Genomic DNA, 17,030 nt, shown 5'->3' on the forward strand with positions numbered 1-17,030 from the left:
AGATATAAACATTGCAGTTTATGTCAATGTCATGATTATTTTTTTGTTGGCAGCTAATGTCCTGCACACTGGTGGAGATGGATTTTTTTTCATTTTATGGGAGGCAAAGAACTATGTTTCACATCTCATTACAACAGCAGGGTACTTACTGGTATGGCGTCAGTAAGTTGCTGTCAATATGGACTCGACGATCCTTTTGGGTCCCTTCCAACTCAGGATATTGCATAATGCAATGAAACGGTACAGTGAGAGGATAAGCAGGTGCTTTGCCACATCTTCACAGAATCAAAGAATGGTTTGGGCTGGAAGGAACCTTAAAGATCATCTAGTTCCACCTCACCCCCCTGCCATGGGCAGGGATGCTTTCCACTAGATCAGGTTGCTCAGAGCCGAGTCCAGCCTGGCCTTGAACACTTCCCTTGTTGGGCCATCCACAGCTTCTCTGGGCAACTTGTTCTGTGCCTCACCACCCACAAGGTGAAGAATGTCTTAGAATCATAGAATAGTTAGGGTTGGAAGGGACCTTAAAGATCATACAGTTCCAACCCCCCTGCCATGGGCAGGGACGTCCCACTGGATCAGGCTGCCCCAAGACCCCATCCAACCTGGCCTTGAACACCTCCAGGGATGGGGCAGCCACAGCCTCCCTGGGCAACCTGTGCCAAGGCCTCACCACTCTCATGGTGATGAAATTCTTCCTAATGTCCAGTCTAAATCTGCCCCTCTCCAGTTTGTACCCATTCCCCCCGTTCCTGTTCCCACAAGCCTTTATGAATAGCCCCTCTCCAGCTTTCCTGTAGGCACCCTTCAGGTACTGGTCTTCCTTCTATCTCTTTCTACCTAATCTAAATCTACCTTCTTTCAACTTAAGGCCGCTATCCCTTTTCCTGTCACTACCTGCCCTTGCAAAAGTTCCTCTCCAGCTGTCTTTTAGGTTCACTTTAAGTACTGGAAGGCTGCAGTGAGGTCTGCCTGGAGCCTTTTCTGCTCTGCGTTGAGCAGCCCCAACTCTCTCAGCCTGTCTCCATAGGATAGGTGTTCCAGCCCTCTGATCATCTTCATGGTCCTCGTCTGGACTCGCTCCAACTGGTCTGTGAACTTCTCATGTAGAAACACGAATTTTGTGTAATGACTAGTAAAAGAATTTATAAAAATGAGGTTTTTTCCCTTAAATATGAGTGCCTAAATTTAAAACAAAGAACAAAGCTGCCTTCTTTGGAAGATTCACTTGTAAGTCCTTTTTTCTTTCTGTTTTGCACTGATGAAAAGTTAGGAGCTTTAATAATGAGCAAGGGTGTTGCAAAAGTATAAGTGACTCAGTAACAAATGCCTCCATTAAAACAAAAAAAAAGGGGCAGAAATAAGATTTAAGAAGAAACTACTTAGGGGTCTAAGCCTCCAAAGTAGTCTACCTCTAAGTCTGACAAACCTAGATGCAACATCTTGAATTCTACAATCCTCAAGCATGAAGTCATATCACCTGGTTCATAATCTGTTTCGTTCAGCCTATATATTTTATATTTTTCCCTGCTGATTCTTGCAACTGTTAAGAAAATTATAGAAGCTGATGCTTGGAAATACCAGAAATCATTTTCCCTGCCCCTAGCTAATGACAGGAGAAGTATGCAATGAGAGCTAGAAAACACAATAAATAACTTCCATGTCTAATCTAAGATAAACACTTTGGAGCAAGTCTTCAGTTGCAAAGCACCACCAGACCTGTAAGTATTCCAGTTGTACTCTCTAGAAAATAACTGCAAGGGAACTGCCAATAGTCTGCATATCTTGTAATTAGTCATGTTGAGGCATACTTCAAAATGTGTCCTGTAGTAATGCCGAGGACAGTCCTGAGCCACTCGTATTTTAAATAAAAAGATGTGTCTGTGATGATTTATTGGGGAAAGAAATACGAGCAAACTCGGTCATCTTTTTTCCTTTCATTGTTTTGATGGAGATGGTGCTGCTTATACTGGCTTCATCCCTGCAAGGGCTGAGCATCCATCCACTTTAAGAGTAGGCATAGCCTTGCTCTTCTCCGTTTTGTACAAATTAAGGCTGACCTTTGGTCCCTGGCAAGCTGCCTGGTTTGTGTTTATAAGGCTGGTAAATACCTACTTGTGCAGTAGTAGTTCTCCATGGGAATAGGTCTTTCCTGAATTTCATAGCAAATCTGCAGTGGGTAAAAGCAGCCTCTGGATGAGGCAGGAAGTTGTGTTGCATGTCAAATCAAACCTCTTGGAGGTTTTCATGGTGAAGAATATTTCTATTTTAACACTAGTTCTGCTTTTCTTGTTGTTCTTTGTTATATAATGGTTGAGCCCACAAATTAGAAGCATGAAGCTAAAAGCTGAAGAATGAAGGAAGAAACGAAAAGCCATATGGCAATAGCAGGAGGTCCTGCCACCCCACCTTAGGCTCGTGACAACATGCCCTACATTTAACCTACAGTCAGGAACTAATTAACAACACAGATGGAAGTGAGCTAGCGTATGTATTCAAAATAATACCCCTAAGGTTTTAATCAGCTGCCCTGCCTCTTTCTGGGTTAGACATCTAAGTTACCCTAGAGAGATTTGTAAAATATGTGAATGATACACATGGTTAAGGCAGCTTTGTGCAGTGGTTGAAGGGAGGGATTGGGAGCAGGGCCTTCTCTGTTCTCCTCTGGTTCAACAGCGACTGGCTGTGCAATCTGGGATCAGTTGTTTAAACCTCTTTATGGGCTTCAGCCTACCCAGAAGGAAAATAGGATTTCTGATGTGGTTCCTCCTCACCTAAGTATGCTGAGATCCAGTGTTTGCAAAGCACTTCGGCAGCTTTAATAGTGTATTCTGCAAGAAAGGGTTGTACAAGTAGGGAGTCACAGCAGCCTAAGTACCAGGTCTCTCTGCTCTTGCAACTTAGAAGTGTGTTTTCCCTCTCTAGAACTATTGATTATCTCTGATAAGACAGCTCTGATTTTGAATAGAGCGGTGACTTCTGGATAATACATCCTGTTGCGTAGAGATTTGGGAAAGGGAGAGCACTTAGCCATTTTCAACAGACTAATTGGGTAATTTAATGTTTCTTGCTTTAACTTTCTCTTTCTTCCCCCCACTCCCAGCCATCTGAATAGAGGCTCTCCCTCCCTGCAGGGCAGTAGAATCTGCTTATGTGAAGGCACAGGTATTGAAGTTTTTTCTTGAGAAGTGTTTAGTTAATGACTAAAATCCCATATACAAACCTACCCATTGGAGCTTAAGAGCTCTTACAGTAAGAACAGTACACTGCCAGCAAAGCCACTTTCTTCGGTGGGGGGTGTGTGTGCGCATGAAACAAGACACCCAAAGTTCAGTGGTGTTGGGCTGGATTTTGCATACTTCTGTTTATAGGCATGTCTGGGCTATTTATGTGCTTATATTGGTGGGGGAAGGGAGGAGGTAGTCTGCACACCTAGAAAACTTTTTTCCCTTCCCCTTTAAAGTGCAATTATTGCCAAATATGCGTTTGTTTACCTCTCGGGAGTCTGGAGTGTGAGGAAGCTGTTTTGCTGAAACCTGTCACATTTTGTCCTGATACAGCTGTCACCTATAGTTTAGTGTTGGCCCCATCTGATTTTATGACCACGTAAGTACTGGGCCATCTTCACAGCTGGTGTAAACATATAAACAGAGCGCTGTGGATTTATACCAGGCAGTGACTGCATCCATCAGAATTGGGTCTGCTGGAATGTACTGCTTCAATGAACCTCAACAGTTTTTGTGGAAATACTAGTGTAATTTCCCATGAAATCACAAACTACTGCTACATGGGGTGACAAGTATGAAAGGTCATGAGCCAGGTAAACTTAATTGGGGAGGGGTGGGACCCGATGTTCATGTGATTCATTAGAATCACAATGTAATACTCTTCCGTGAAAGAAATTCACTATTATACAGCTGGAGGAAGTCAGGAGCTTGATAAATTAGATTTTCTTGTAAGGCTTTGGGTTTTTCATTTCTTTATGTTCCTTTAAATATTTGTACCCTGAGCAGTACAACTAATGAAACTTGCTTGCAGACACTTGCATCTTTGCCAGTTGTACCTCCTCACCCCTTCTAGTAATTCCAAACCCTTTTAGTCCCTGGAGCTTGTGAAATTAAAGCAACAATAGTGTTGCAAGTCTGTAAGTGGGTAAGCCCATACCTTGCTTTTTGCCTGACTAAGGGTATGGAGGGAAGCTTATTTGGGTGGGTCTCAGCTACTCGCATGCCAGTTTCAACATGTGACCATGGAAATAGCCTTGTCTGTAATACTTGCATGCCGAAATTTAATCTGTTTGAAGTTGGCTCCCAAATTTTTAAGATAGAGTAGGGATAGAGAACCAGGCAGAGTGATTGCAAAAGCCTTGTTTCAACATGAAGCCACATAGAAGGTGGAAAGAAAGCTGGAAACTATAACGCTTTGAAATCTGTGGTGTGCTGCATTGTCATAGTAAAATATCAGTGGAGAAAAAGCACTTCTTGCCAAAAGTGTTTTTAATACAGTTATATTAACATATTAACATAATTTTGCCACAGCACTATCTCCAAAGATAAAGCCGTTATCACAGCAGGATACATGCAGGGCTAGCTGCCTGGTGGGGTGGGTTAGATTCCTAATGAGTGCATCCTTGTTAAATACAAATTCCTCATTAGTCCATTAATGTAAGTGGCTTTCCAAACTTACAAACTTCTGCTCCTGGTGTGCTTGTTCCCATGTAACTTTGGGCTTGAACAGTCCCAGAAGCTGCTCTGGTACCTCAGTGTAAGCTTTTATCCCATGCCCCACGCATGGAAAGGATTTCCATGGAGACACCATGCTAACAACTGGACTGAGCATGTGTTGAGAGAAATCTGCACACGAGGGCGGGCAGCCAAAAGATGACTGATAACACAACTGGCAAATGCAGGCAGATTGTTAATACCTGTCAGGGTTCTGACAACAGGCATTTCCAGTTTCTGGTTCATGCACATCACAACGTACTGATCTGCTCCATTTCAGGGACTGACTATGGCTAAAAGCAAGGTGTTCTCTTACTGCAATGCCACACACAGTCAGGGTCTCAGCAAAGGTAAGAGTCTTCCAACAAATGGGTATAGCCCTTGCTCTCTTCTCCCTTACTCTAGAGAAAGCACTGCCTGCCCAAACCATGGGTAACTGCTCCATCTGATTCTTATGCTTTTTAACCATTGATTTTCCTTGGCTAAGCTTCACTTAGGTTCCTGTTGAGTGCATAGTGTCCTATAGGTCCTAGGAAGCTTGCCACTTGCAGCAGAACCAATGGGTGCGTGGGATGCTTTATGTGCTGTTCAATAGTTTATAGGCACTCGCAAGATCCAAGCTCAACCAGTACAGCAGCTTCTGAGTTGTTCCAGGGCTGCTGGACACATGTCACAGTACAAGGGATCCAACTCATGCTAGTTTGCACGCAACGTGCTCCATTCTGTTCCTCCTCCCGGGTGCCAATTATCCTTGACTTCAGTGGGAGCTTCATGTGTGTACTTGGCAGAATAGCTTAGTCCTGTGACTGTTCAGCACAGTATTTCATACGAAAGAATCCTAGTGAAATGGAAGACAAACAGCAGTTGCTTCTGAAAGGTTTGAGGTTCTGCCCTAAAGTTCTCCCACGCACAGGTTGAATTAGCATTATTTAAAGCTCTAGTGGCTATCGAAGCCAATGATTTTGGAGAACTGTAATTATCTGCTCCCATGGAAGAACCAGATAGTGTCTTGGCATGGAGTAATCACTTCATCGAATGGGTTTGTGGTGGTTTTTCTTGTTCTGTGGTGGTTTTTAGGTAGCCTCCTTCTATAGGTGAACTTCCCTTTCACAGAGGTTGCATAATCCTACTTCTGAATGAACACAGTAATGGCATGAATGTATCTTAAATACAACAGAACAATGCATTTTTCTGAACATGAAGTAATTTTTTTAAATTGGAATCTGCCAGTGCTTAGGTCTTAGGCTTGAAAGTCATGTCCCTACTGTTCAGTGTATCTGGCAATACGAGTATGGCATGTTACCCCACCTGTGATAATCCTGATGAGCAAAAATAAGCCTGCTGGTAGCACTTTTATTTGAGGGCAACTTTCACTGTATACTTTGGTATTTCACAAGGAAATTTTGGAAAAAAATATTTCAGTAAAGCATATTGTAAAGCAAAGTGTTTGGTATGTATAGTGGCATGCACACAAGTACCCTTTCAAAGCCGAGTTTCTCTGTTTACAGTAGGGATTGCAAACCCCTGTGCAGTGTGAGTGCTCTGTGTATGGGATGCTGTGCAAACAGCTGGAAAGGCAGTGTGTGTGCCGCTGGCTCAACAATCAGTTCCCATTGTAAAAGCAGAAAAATAATGCACATCTGTTCACTTCTATGAGTGTTTTCTCTCTGAGTGCTCAGATACCATCTGTGAGTCTGGCCTGATATTCCTTCACTTACGCATACTGCCAAAACTCATCCTGCCTGTTTCCTGGTATGGGCAAAATGGGTCTGAGAGCCATCCGACAAATCCTGCTGGGAACTCCTTGTAGTTCTGCACTTGGCCAATTTAAGTAGAAGCATACTTGTAATGAGGAGACTGTCTGCTCTGTGCCCATTAGAGCAGCTAAATTCTTTCTCAGAGCTGAAGCAAGTCTGCCCTTTGAGTGTCCAGAAAGGCATCATGAAAGTTTGTAGGAAGCTCTGATACATAACTCTGTCAAAGATCAGAAGTGCAATGTCATGACATTATTATTTCGCTATTATTTTCTTTGAGTTCTTTCCCACCTCTGGTTGACATTAGAAGTTGTGTTTTTTCTATATGTTGGGGAGAGTCCGATAAAACCTTGGAATCCCAGAAAAAAAAAACAACTTGTAGTGCTTTAAACAGATGCGTACTTCTCCAGAGACGGTGTAGGCATTGCTAGAGTTTCTTTGCTCTCAGAAGCTGTACCATAGGCAATATTGAGCAACATAAGATGAAAGCAAATTTCCCGTGTTAAAAGTTGTCGTTTACAAACTACCTGTAAATTTCCCTGCTATTTATCTTAGTCTTCAAAATGTTTCTTAGTCTCTGCCATCTCTGGCATTATAGCTAAGTAGGTTTTATTACCCGAGGGAAAACCAACGTGAGAATAAAAATAAAATGGGTTTCTTCTTCCTGACGTGAAGAACCAACTTACATGAATACAAATTGGGTGTGGGTGTGCATGTGTATGTATTGGGGGGGAGAGCGCTTTATTTTGAGTAATAAAAAGTAATTATATAGTTTGCTGCATAAATAGCCGCAAGGATAACCAGAGTGCGTCAGACATCCAGTTATGCATGTGTTAAAGGTTAATACTATTTGTTCTCAGTACATTTAGTCTTCGCAAATCATGTGCTGACATGCATCCCATTTTGGTATCTGCTCACACACTCCGGTAATGATGCGTAGAGCAGGAACTCATGCCTGTGCCATTCAGTAGTATTTAGTAAATTGAACTTTCATATAAAGGTCTTAGAAAATGGCAAGGCAAAAAATGAATGTCGTCTTGCTGCTAATTTTATCTTCCACCGCACACTACTTTCTGGAGATTAAAGCATTATGAATCTATTCACTACTGAAAGTTATTTCAACTTTCATAGCACATATCAGGATGCAGAAAAGCAAGTACATGTTCACAGCTGTTCCTCAGGTCTCTCTGCTGGAAATACAACCCGTTAAGCTGCTAGATTTCTGCTTAAAAGAACTTAAAATAATGAAATAAAAAAATTAACTGGTGAATCCTCATTAAATACAAATACTGAAATAAATACTACAGCTAGGTAATTGACTCCGTATGTAAACTAGCTGTAGATAATTGACATGACCTTCATTTAACGAGCCTCCTTCCCATTAGTGGAGACAACTGCCACAATTATGTGCCCTTATTCTAGCTGTAATTGTATGGACTTTATTGAAGAACAAACTAGGTCACGTCTTCCTGAGATCTGGTCCATGGTGGGTGACCTGTTTTCATCGCTTCAGCTCTGCTATGCTGTGTGAGAGAAGGAAGGATGCTCTTGCAGCCATGAGAGTGGATGTTGTTCAGGAAACTGTCTCAGATGGAATTTCTGACAGACATCTTTTGTGACCTGAGAGAGTAGCATAAGGCTACGTTTCTAGAAGGCTTGCATACATATATTATAGCATCTATCTATTTTATACGAGTTAGTAGGCGTATACAGCAATCTAGGGGATGGCAGTTGAACCAAGAGAGCTGCAGCCTTTAGTCATTGTCCCTAGAACGTGGGGAGTAGAGACCTGGACCTCCTGCAGCTGTGAGAAGGGAGAGGATGGATGCATGATAGGACTACAGATTGAGGCTGTATCATTAATGATTTCATTTTGCATTTCATTCTAGCTGTATGTCTGTCTAAAAGTGGCCATGGCTACTCTGTTTTGTCTGGCATTTAGCTGTATGAGTGCCCTCAGAAGACACAGAGCCAAGTTGCTTCAGTTAAGAAATAGTCAGCACTGATGAGCCTGTGTTGGAAATTGTTGTTCGGTCTACCAGGATTGCATCAGGCATGGGAGTACACAGAAGGACTGGGGCACCTCTGTAGTGGTGGATGAGCCCAGCACGGACAGGGATACCTAGCTCAGTAGTAGCAGCATATTGGGAAAACAAGAAAATACATATTTCTCCCACATTCCCACCCTGCTTCCATTTCCACGCAGTATGTCTTGGTGACTGCTTTGTAATTAGACGGGTGTAAAAAAGTCTGTTAGTGTTTGGAGTTTGCAAGGCACTTATTGTAAAAGGACAGGCAGTATCTTCAACCTTTGCAATACAATGAAGGTTTCCTAGTTGGGGAGCAGAGGAGAAGAACTGGAAGCTGCCATTCAAAGTGTTTCCAATGACCTTTTTGGTGTTGCATTGAGATGTTAGTCCTGCCTCACTAAGCAAGAGATGAACCGTGCATCCATGAGTCAGTTCAACAGTAGCTGAATGGTTGTGTTTCTACCTATGGAGTGAGATTTAAATCTTATTCTGCTGTAGCATATTAAAGTAGTAGATTTCAAGCAGCTGCTACTAGAAATTGTTATGGCTTCTAAAATGGAGAGATTTCTAGGTATTAAAATATTCCTTCCTCATATTAAATCACTTGATATCATTTTGCTGCTAAAGACAAGGACTGCGTATATTGTTCAAGTCACTGTCAAGACAGAGAGAGGAATCTTTTCACATCATGCTTGCACAGTTCAACCTAGTCCAGGACTCGTGTACAAAGATGTTTGCTCTTATTTGCTCACTAGCAATATTCCATGTGTTTGTGCTGCTAAAGTTTGGTTCAACATACTCTCCTGCTGTTGTAAATGGGAGTAAGATCGGTGGCTTTTAGAGGGACACATTTTCTTGTGTATAATCACTATGTTATATGGATAATGACTGTCTTAAGGTTGTTGGTTTTCAGAGCCTGGTTGTACACTCTTTCTTGCTACCCCAGATAATAGCGGCAGTTGTATGTTATCGGATAGGATGTAAATTGATCAAGCTTGACAGCAGTTTCCTTCCTAAGTGGAAGACAAAATTGATTATGAAGGATTAATTTAACATGAGATATAAAGTACTGTTAGATCTGGTGACAAACCAGCCGTTGGCAGAGAATGCTGAGAGCTTACGGAAGTCAAGTGGTGAGGTTTCTCTGCACTTCTGTCTTCCTTGTGAGAAAAATGTCTGTGCAAATAAAGTTGTACAGACACTATTCAATTTATTTCACATCCCTCCATGTTTATTGCAGCTATGAGAGGTAAACGGCCCAGTGATGCTGGTGAGGAATGTGGGCTGGTCCAGGAGTCCTTCTCTTGTTTGTTCACCTACCTAACTTGAAAACAAATGTTCAGCCTCCCGCTGGTGCACTTCGCTGATGGGTGCAAGCTCCTCTCTCTGTGGTGCAAGTTGTGTTGCATCCTCTCTCTTTTACGTGGGAGGGCTTTTGGGGGGACTATGTGCTCAGACAGAGTCAATCCTCCAGAGCCGAGATGTTGGCTGGGACCTCTGGGCACTACTCTAATAAAAATAACAGGAACTTGATTAGGAGCCAGAAGATCTGTGTTCTGTTCACTGCTCTGGTGGTCACAAAGTATGATGTGGGTGTTTGGTGTTTTTTTTTTCTTTTAAGTTTTATATAAAACACTCCTTAGAAGAGGGAGTGTACGAATATTATTATTTCTGTTGCCTGTTCCACTAGCTCTGCGTTTGTATGCGAGCAGAAACACCTCTTCTCCCCCTTGTCTTGTCTCTCCTTGTTTGATAAAGGAAGACTGATAACCTTCCTTGTGTTGTACATCATATCTGTAGTGTCTCTCTTCTTCCCTTTTGAAGAAGAAATCTGATATTACTCTCTGTAGAATGTTTTAAAAATCTTAGAATGAAAAAAATCTGCAAAATATTAATGTTCTGCATGGTTAGAGGAAACACTATGTTCCTGTGAGTCACAGATGTCAGGTTTGTTTAATCCTAATAAATCTATGCCACATTAACACTTCTAAACAGGAAGAGAGATGGAGGGATGAAGGAAGAGTTATGCTGGAGCAGAGAGGATCCTTAGCCAAAATCTTGTTTAGTGGCGGGCTGGGGGTGAGGAGGGCATAGACACAAACCCAAACACTTCCCACTCTCCCCCCTCATTAAGTAAACTTTAAGACCTACATTTTGGGCACTGCCTTTCTAGTACATATTTCATTTTCTTTGTATGTTTTATGATAGATTGTCTTTCCATGTTTGAGTCTTAAGAGTACTAGTTTCCCACAGCATATTTGGAGGAGATGAAGTAAGGCTTTTTTACATAGCACCCTGTTGGCAAACAGAAATAGCATTTACTCCAATGAGCACTGCCAAGTATGAGGTACTTCCGAATGAACTTCAAAAGCTCTGAAACAAGCATTATCTGCTTCTTCAAAAATGTGAACAATGCCATTGCTTTCTAGCAAGCAGAACTAGTGAGAGCAGGGATCAGAAGGAGGAGAAATAACAACTGGATGTGATGGATGTTGTAGTAGCACTTGGGATCAGACAGAAAGTATAGTGCTCTGTCACTGCAGGATTTGGGGGGGTTATTGTTGTAATAGTACCTGAAATGTGTACTCTGCACTTGACGAGGAAATAATTTCTACCCTGAGGGACGTACAATCTACAGAGACTTGGCAAAACACTTGGGAAGGAGCATTCAAACAAGGCCAGGCTGTTGGGACTGCTGGTAGGAGTGAGTCATGCTGATTCCAAGGCTGGTGAAGAGTTTTCTTACCAGCACTCCTTTCTGGTGTGACCCCTCCACGTTCAACAAAGACAGAGCCAAGCATACATATAAGCCTCAAAAATTGTCCATAACATGTGCTGCCAGAACTTGAGGCAGAATGAGAGAAACAGGCAAACTGCTCTGTGTTTCAGTATGGTAGTAGGGCTGGTTGTGCTTCTGGTTTTCATGTTTGGAAACATGAAAAACAGAGTTTTTCAAACTCTGAGCTTTAACTGCATTTAAATAGATGCTTTTCCTGCTTGAGAACAGACAGTATAGGGCTCTGGGAAAGTACCCTATAGTGGTTCCCCTACTGTCACTTCAGTATAGCTCGTATCAGCTCTGTAATCCAGCAGGTCCTTCAATGACATTCACATGACATAAGTGATCTGTCCAGCTCAAATTTAGCATGGCAGCAAGCATTCTGTCCTGGACCATTTTCTTGTTCTATATTTATGCATACGTACCTTCTACTTTTAGAGGAGGAGTTGACCTGCTGAGACCTCAGAATTGTATGGCCTCTTCCTGTGTTTTGAAGGTTGTTTTCAAAATACAAATGCAATTTATCCTGGTGTTATGCTTTTTTTTGGTGGATAGAACAATGAAATACCTTTGGAGTAGGGAGACCTTAAAAATCAAATATTTGTATTTGCACTTGAAATGGAAGTCTTGCATTTCACACTTGCAGAGCTGCCTTTTATGGCTGAAATGTTACATTGCTAAATAGCAGTTCTGCTTTTGCTGTTACTTGAAATAGGTGTAGTCAGTCAATAAATAAGGAGTTCACGTAGTATCTAATCTAATGCTTACTACAGAAAGACTTTAACACATCTGAACTCTGAGCTGCTGGTATCAATGTTGCCTAAGCTTCAGCTTATGCTTTATCTGAAACTCTAAATCAAAGAACACCCTTGTACAAGAGTATGGTTTATCACTGGTAATGAGTTGCTGCTGCATGCAGCAGGTCTCTGCAGAAAATGCGTAATGTCTCATGACAACTCAGGTGAATCCTTATTACTCCATCCCTTTAAATTTAATCTTTTTCTTGTTCTTGTCCTTAACAGTTCCACCAAGTGAGAAGAGTGATGACCATCCTTTTCCTTACTATGGTTATCTCATACTTCAGTTGCATGAAAGCTGCCCCGATGAAAGAAGCTAGTGTAAGAGGACAAGGCAGCTTGGCTTACCCAGGTCTTCGGACCCACGGGACTCTGGAGAGCCTAAATGGGCCCAATGCTGGTTCAAGAGGACTGACATCGCTGGCGGACACTTTTGAACACGTCATAGAGGAGCTTCTAGATGAGGACCAGGACATCCAGCCCAGTGAGGAAAACAAGGATGCAGACTTGTATACATCCCGAGTCATGTTAAGCAGTCAAGTGCCTTTGGAGCCCCCACTGCTCTTTCTGCTGGAGGAGTACAAAAACTACTTGGATGCTGCAAACATGTCCATGAGGGTCCGGCGCCACTCTGACCCAGCTCGCCGCGGGGAACTGAGTGTATGTGACAGCACAAGCGAGTGGGTGACGGCGGCAGAGAAAAAGACTGCAGTGGACATGTCTGGAGCGACTGTCACAGTCCTGGAAAAAGTCCCAGTACCCAAAGGCCAACTGAAGCAATACTTCTATGAGACCAAATGCAACCCCAAGGGGTACACAAAGGAGGGCTGCAGGGGCATAGACAAGAGGCACTGGAACTCCCAGTGCCGAACTACCCAGTCTTACGTGAGAGCTCTCACCATGGATAATAAAAAGAGAGTTGGCTGGCGCTTCATAAGGATAGACACTTCCTGTGTATGTACATTAACCATTAAAAGGGGAAGATAGTGGATTTGTGTTGTATAGATTATATTGAGACAAAATTATCTATTTGTATATATACATAACAGGGTAAATTATTCAGTAAAAAAATAATTTTATGGACTGCATGTATAACAAGTTTATACAGTACCGTGGTTCCACAATCTATTTATTGAACATATCCATGACCTGAAGGGGAACAAAAGTCATTTGCGCACAAGTTTAAAAAAAAAAAAAAAAAGAAAACAACAAAAAAAAAAAGAAAAACAAGCAAACAAAAGAAGTCTGCATTACATTCCTCGATAACATTGTGGTTTGTCGCCGTTGCCAAGAATTGAAAATATAAAAAGTTTAAAAAAAAAAAAGAATAAAATTGCATGCTGCTTCAATTGTGAATTGATGATAAACTGTCCTCTTTCAGAAAAATAAATTGAACCAAAACATTCCGTTTACATTTTAGACGGTAGGTATCTTTATTCCTGTTAGTATTATATCTGTTTACTGCTTTTAACTTCTGATAGCGTTGGAATTAAAACAATGTCAAGGTGCTGTTGTCATAGTTTTACTGTTTCTCTTACTTTTGAACTCCCATCAGATTGAAAAAGAAAAAAAAATCATTACCTTATTCTGGATTAAGAACAAATTTGTTTTTTGTATGTTGTGAAGGTGTTTGCAATAGCAATCCAACTACTGACAAAAAAAATAATAAAAAAAAAAGAGGCAACTGAAAAAGAATGGTGATGTTCCACTTCACATTGTTGAACTTCAGGCTTAAAGACAGCACTTATTTAACTGTATGGCAACATGCTTTTTTGGGTTATTTTCTTTTTTTTATTATTATTTTTTTAACTTTTGTTTGCTGTCTTTTGAGACCTGCATTTGCTTATACCATGTTTGTTTGTGTTTGGGTTCCCCTCCTCCCCCTTTTCTCCCTTTGGAAGGATGTCGGTTGTGCTATTTAAAGTGTTTCGCTTACCATGCAAATGAGGTTTTAATATAGAAAATATTCTATAGAGTGAGAGCAATGATTTTCATGTAATAAAAGACTCTGTGCTTGGATCAAATGTCTTGGTGAAGCACAACGAGAATGTTACTAGAAAAGGCTCTAGAAAGATGATAGTGAATGTGAAATCAGGTTGGTCATGGGACTGAATAGCTCAGCCGGGTCAGGGACGAAGTGGTGGTTTGGGTTGACTGAGGCTATCCAAGTCACAATCAGTACTGAATGTGGTGGTCCTGTGCATCCTGTGAGGGTTGCCTTGTCCATCGATGCAGGTGGGACAACCTCATTCCCCCCTCGGAGCATGTCCAGCAGCCATGATGGGTGAGCTTCAGCGGCATCCCTGCCTGAAGGAGCCCTGGGAAATAGCTGGGGAAGGAGGCAGAAAGAGGCCCTGCCTCTATCTGAAAGCCATTAACATTTATGTTTGTGTGGCTCTACCTCTGCTGTCAGCCTTATTTACGAAACAAATGTCAGCATAAAAAATACTCTTGAAGTAGGTGAAGAGCAAGTGCTGGAGGATTTGGCTTAACGTTGTTCAGGTTCTGATAGATGGATTTAGCCCTGCACTACTCCTCTCTCTTGGCAGAAGTATTTCCAAAAAGGCAGGTTGTAAGCTGAAGAGCGGTGCATAGCACTCGCACTGACTACAGTGGGCAGAGAGGCAGAAATAGCTCATTAGTGAGCTCACTGAAGGCAGATGCTATATTTGTAATTCTTGTAGATGAAGAAATGTGGCTGACGAAGAGGAAGATACTGTACAACATAACTACTTCTGAATGCTACAGAATCTGCATTAGTCTGCCCTGCTGTTGAAATTAGTTAAAAGCCTGGACTGTGCAAAGCTTATTTGGAATAAGATTCCCCCACAAAAATTCTCTTTGAAGAGTATATTTCACACTGAGTTCGTCAGTGCTAGTAGAAACTCATAGTGGAAGCTAACAGAGATGCCTTCAAAGTCTTCTGCTCAGGGGAGAAGGGCTTCCACTTCCCTAGGATAACTGATGGTCAAAGGAGAACCATCCCAGCTGTAAAATGAAAACCTTTAGCGTTGGCCACATGCTCAGTGGACTGTGAATGGGAAGAGGGTTTTGTGACCCACCTGAACTTCAGACTTCAGCCTTCCTAATCAACTGTAGATATTCACTCTCCCACACAGAAATCAGAAATGAAAAAAACAACTTACTGAAATGTCTCAGATCTTCAGCTGAAGTATTCCTCCTGCAAATTAAAAAGTTAGTATAATGGAGAATTTTATTCCACTGTGGCCAGTACCTGTATGTCTATTATAATTCTTTGCATTCAAAAGCAGCTCAGCACCTATTTTCAGCAATATTTCTAAGCTTCGGCAGAGATGTTGTAATGGTGGCTCCCCTCAAAACCAGGGCTGGTTGCTTAGGAAGGGGAAAGGGTGATGCTAATGAGTGAATAACAAAAGAGATCATTCATCTAGACTGGAAAAAGAAATGATAGCTGGGACATGACAGTAATCTAATTCAGATACAGGAATAAAATAATTCCCAGTTCAAATAAATTGGATTTCTGAAAGAGAAGTGTTAACGCATAAATCATGCTAGAAATAAAGTTCCTCATTTCCCAGAGCTTATTACGGCAATATCCTTAAGCCAGAAGTCCTCATCTGGCATAGGCAAGGATGGTGCTGGTCTAGCAGAATTAAAGCGGTGGGATGGTAGGTTCAGAGGGGTGAGTGGCAGCCCATGCGGATGGGGGACAAGGGATGGAGCTGAGAACCTAAAGAACTGTATCCTGTAGCTACATCTAAAGTGATGTTCCCTATAGCATGCCAGCTGATACGATGTGAAATGGCAATTCAACTGCAGTCCCGTGGCTCTCACTTGCCTGACCTAATACATCCATGAGCACAGGCTTGGCAGTTTTAGTTAAAACAGAGACTGGGGGGGTGTGGGGGTGGTTTTCTTTCATGTCACTTAATTAAACTCTTGCTGTGGTCTGTTTGTGACAAAGGTATATCATGCATGTCAGCAGGCCTAGTGCTGTGTTAAAGTAAAGACTCTTGCAACTGTAAGTTAATGTCTGTGGCCTTGTTCTCTATTATTCACCTTGTGTAACATAAATATTTATTGTATATTTATATAATTTTATGGTTTTTGGGAAAAACTGAAATTGGCATTAAAATTTAAAAGCAACTGCGTCATATTGTAAATACAATTAAGCTATATTTAAGTGTACTGATTAACATAATATATGTTTAACTATAGAGTTTTTTATGTTTTTAAATATATTTTCAAAAAATATATATAAAAAACTTGGGGTTTTTTGGGGGACCATGTGACTCTTTTCTCTAATTGTAAAACAAACTTGAGTTTTACTATAAAGATGTGTGTTCTTTGTTTTAAAACAATTTTTACTTTATTTTAGCAATAAAATCTCAGTCGGAGGGCAGGTAGCCCCCTGTTTCATAGCTGGACAGTTAGCATTGGGAGGGGAAGGGTGGCAAGAATTTGCTTTCCATAAAAGTTGGCAATACTCACAGAATAATGTATTTTCATTTAACCGTAGCACATAAATCTCCATGAGACCAAAAACCCGTAAATGACACATATGCATGATTTTATTTAGCCATAAAATAATGAGCATAGTGGAAGTGAGGGGGAGGGGTTACTAACGGTAGAAACTGAGTGATAAGTGAGACATAAACTCAATAGCTATAGTCCAGTCATGTACCTGATTTTTAAATGGTGTCATGTATATTTATATCCCCTGTGCTGAACTTATTCATGACCCCACCGAGTAGCAGGAGTGGAATTCCTTGGATTTAACACATTGTTAGCATTTCTAAAAAAATATTCTCTACTACAACTGCCAAGCCTTTGTATATTTAATTATCCCATAGCCTTAGAACAATCAATAAATCTTCATGATAAATAGAAAACTTTCATCTAACGCAAGGAGGGGGCGAAAAGCAACTCAGGCTCTTAAAAAAATTCCATTGCTGTGGATTTCCCAA

The 17,030-nt window shown here is 41.4% G+C and overlaps 1 protein-coding gene across 7 annotated transcripts in view; it reads left to right on the forward strand.

The window, feature by feature from the left end:
* BDNF (brain derived neurotrophic factor) overlaps positions 1-16,367 on the forward strand; it is a 46,504-nt gene extending 30,137 nt beyond the window's left edge. For 5 of the 7 annotated variants that reach the window (XM_009555765.2, XM_009555766.2, XM_054068977.1 and 2 more), the window contains exon 2: positions 12,307-16,367. In XM_009555765.2, coding sequence (XP_009554060.1) covers positions 12,307-13,068 — 762 coding nt within the window. In that variant the 3' untranslated portion in view covers positions 13,069-16,367. Of the gene's footprint in view, positions 1-846; positions 1,231-4,954; positions 5,072-12,306 lie in introns of those variants that run through there. The other 2 variants (XM_054068974.1, XM_054068975.1) reach the window with 2 other exon arrangements.
* The last annotated feature ends 663 nt before the right edge of the window (positions 16,368-17,030 follow it).

This window comes from Cuculus canorus, chromosome 5, assembly GCF_017976375.1.
Source record: "Cuculus canorus isolate bCucCan1 chromosome 5, bCucCan1.pri, whole genome shotgun sequence".
NCBI lineage: Eukaryota > Metazoa > Chordata > Aves > Cuculiformes > Cuculidae > Cuculus > Cuculus canorus.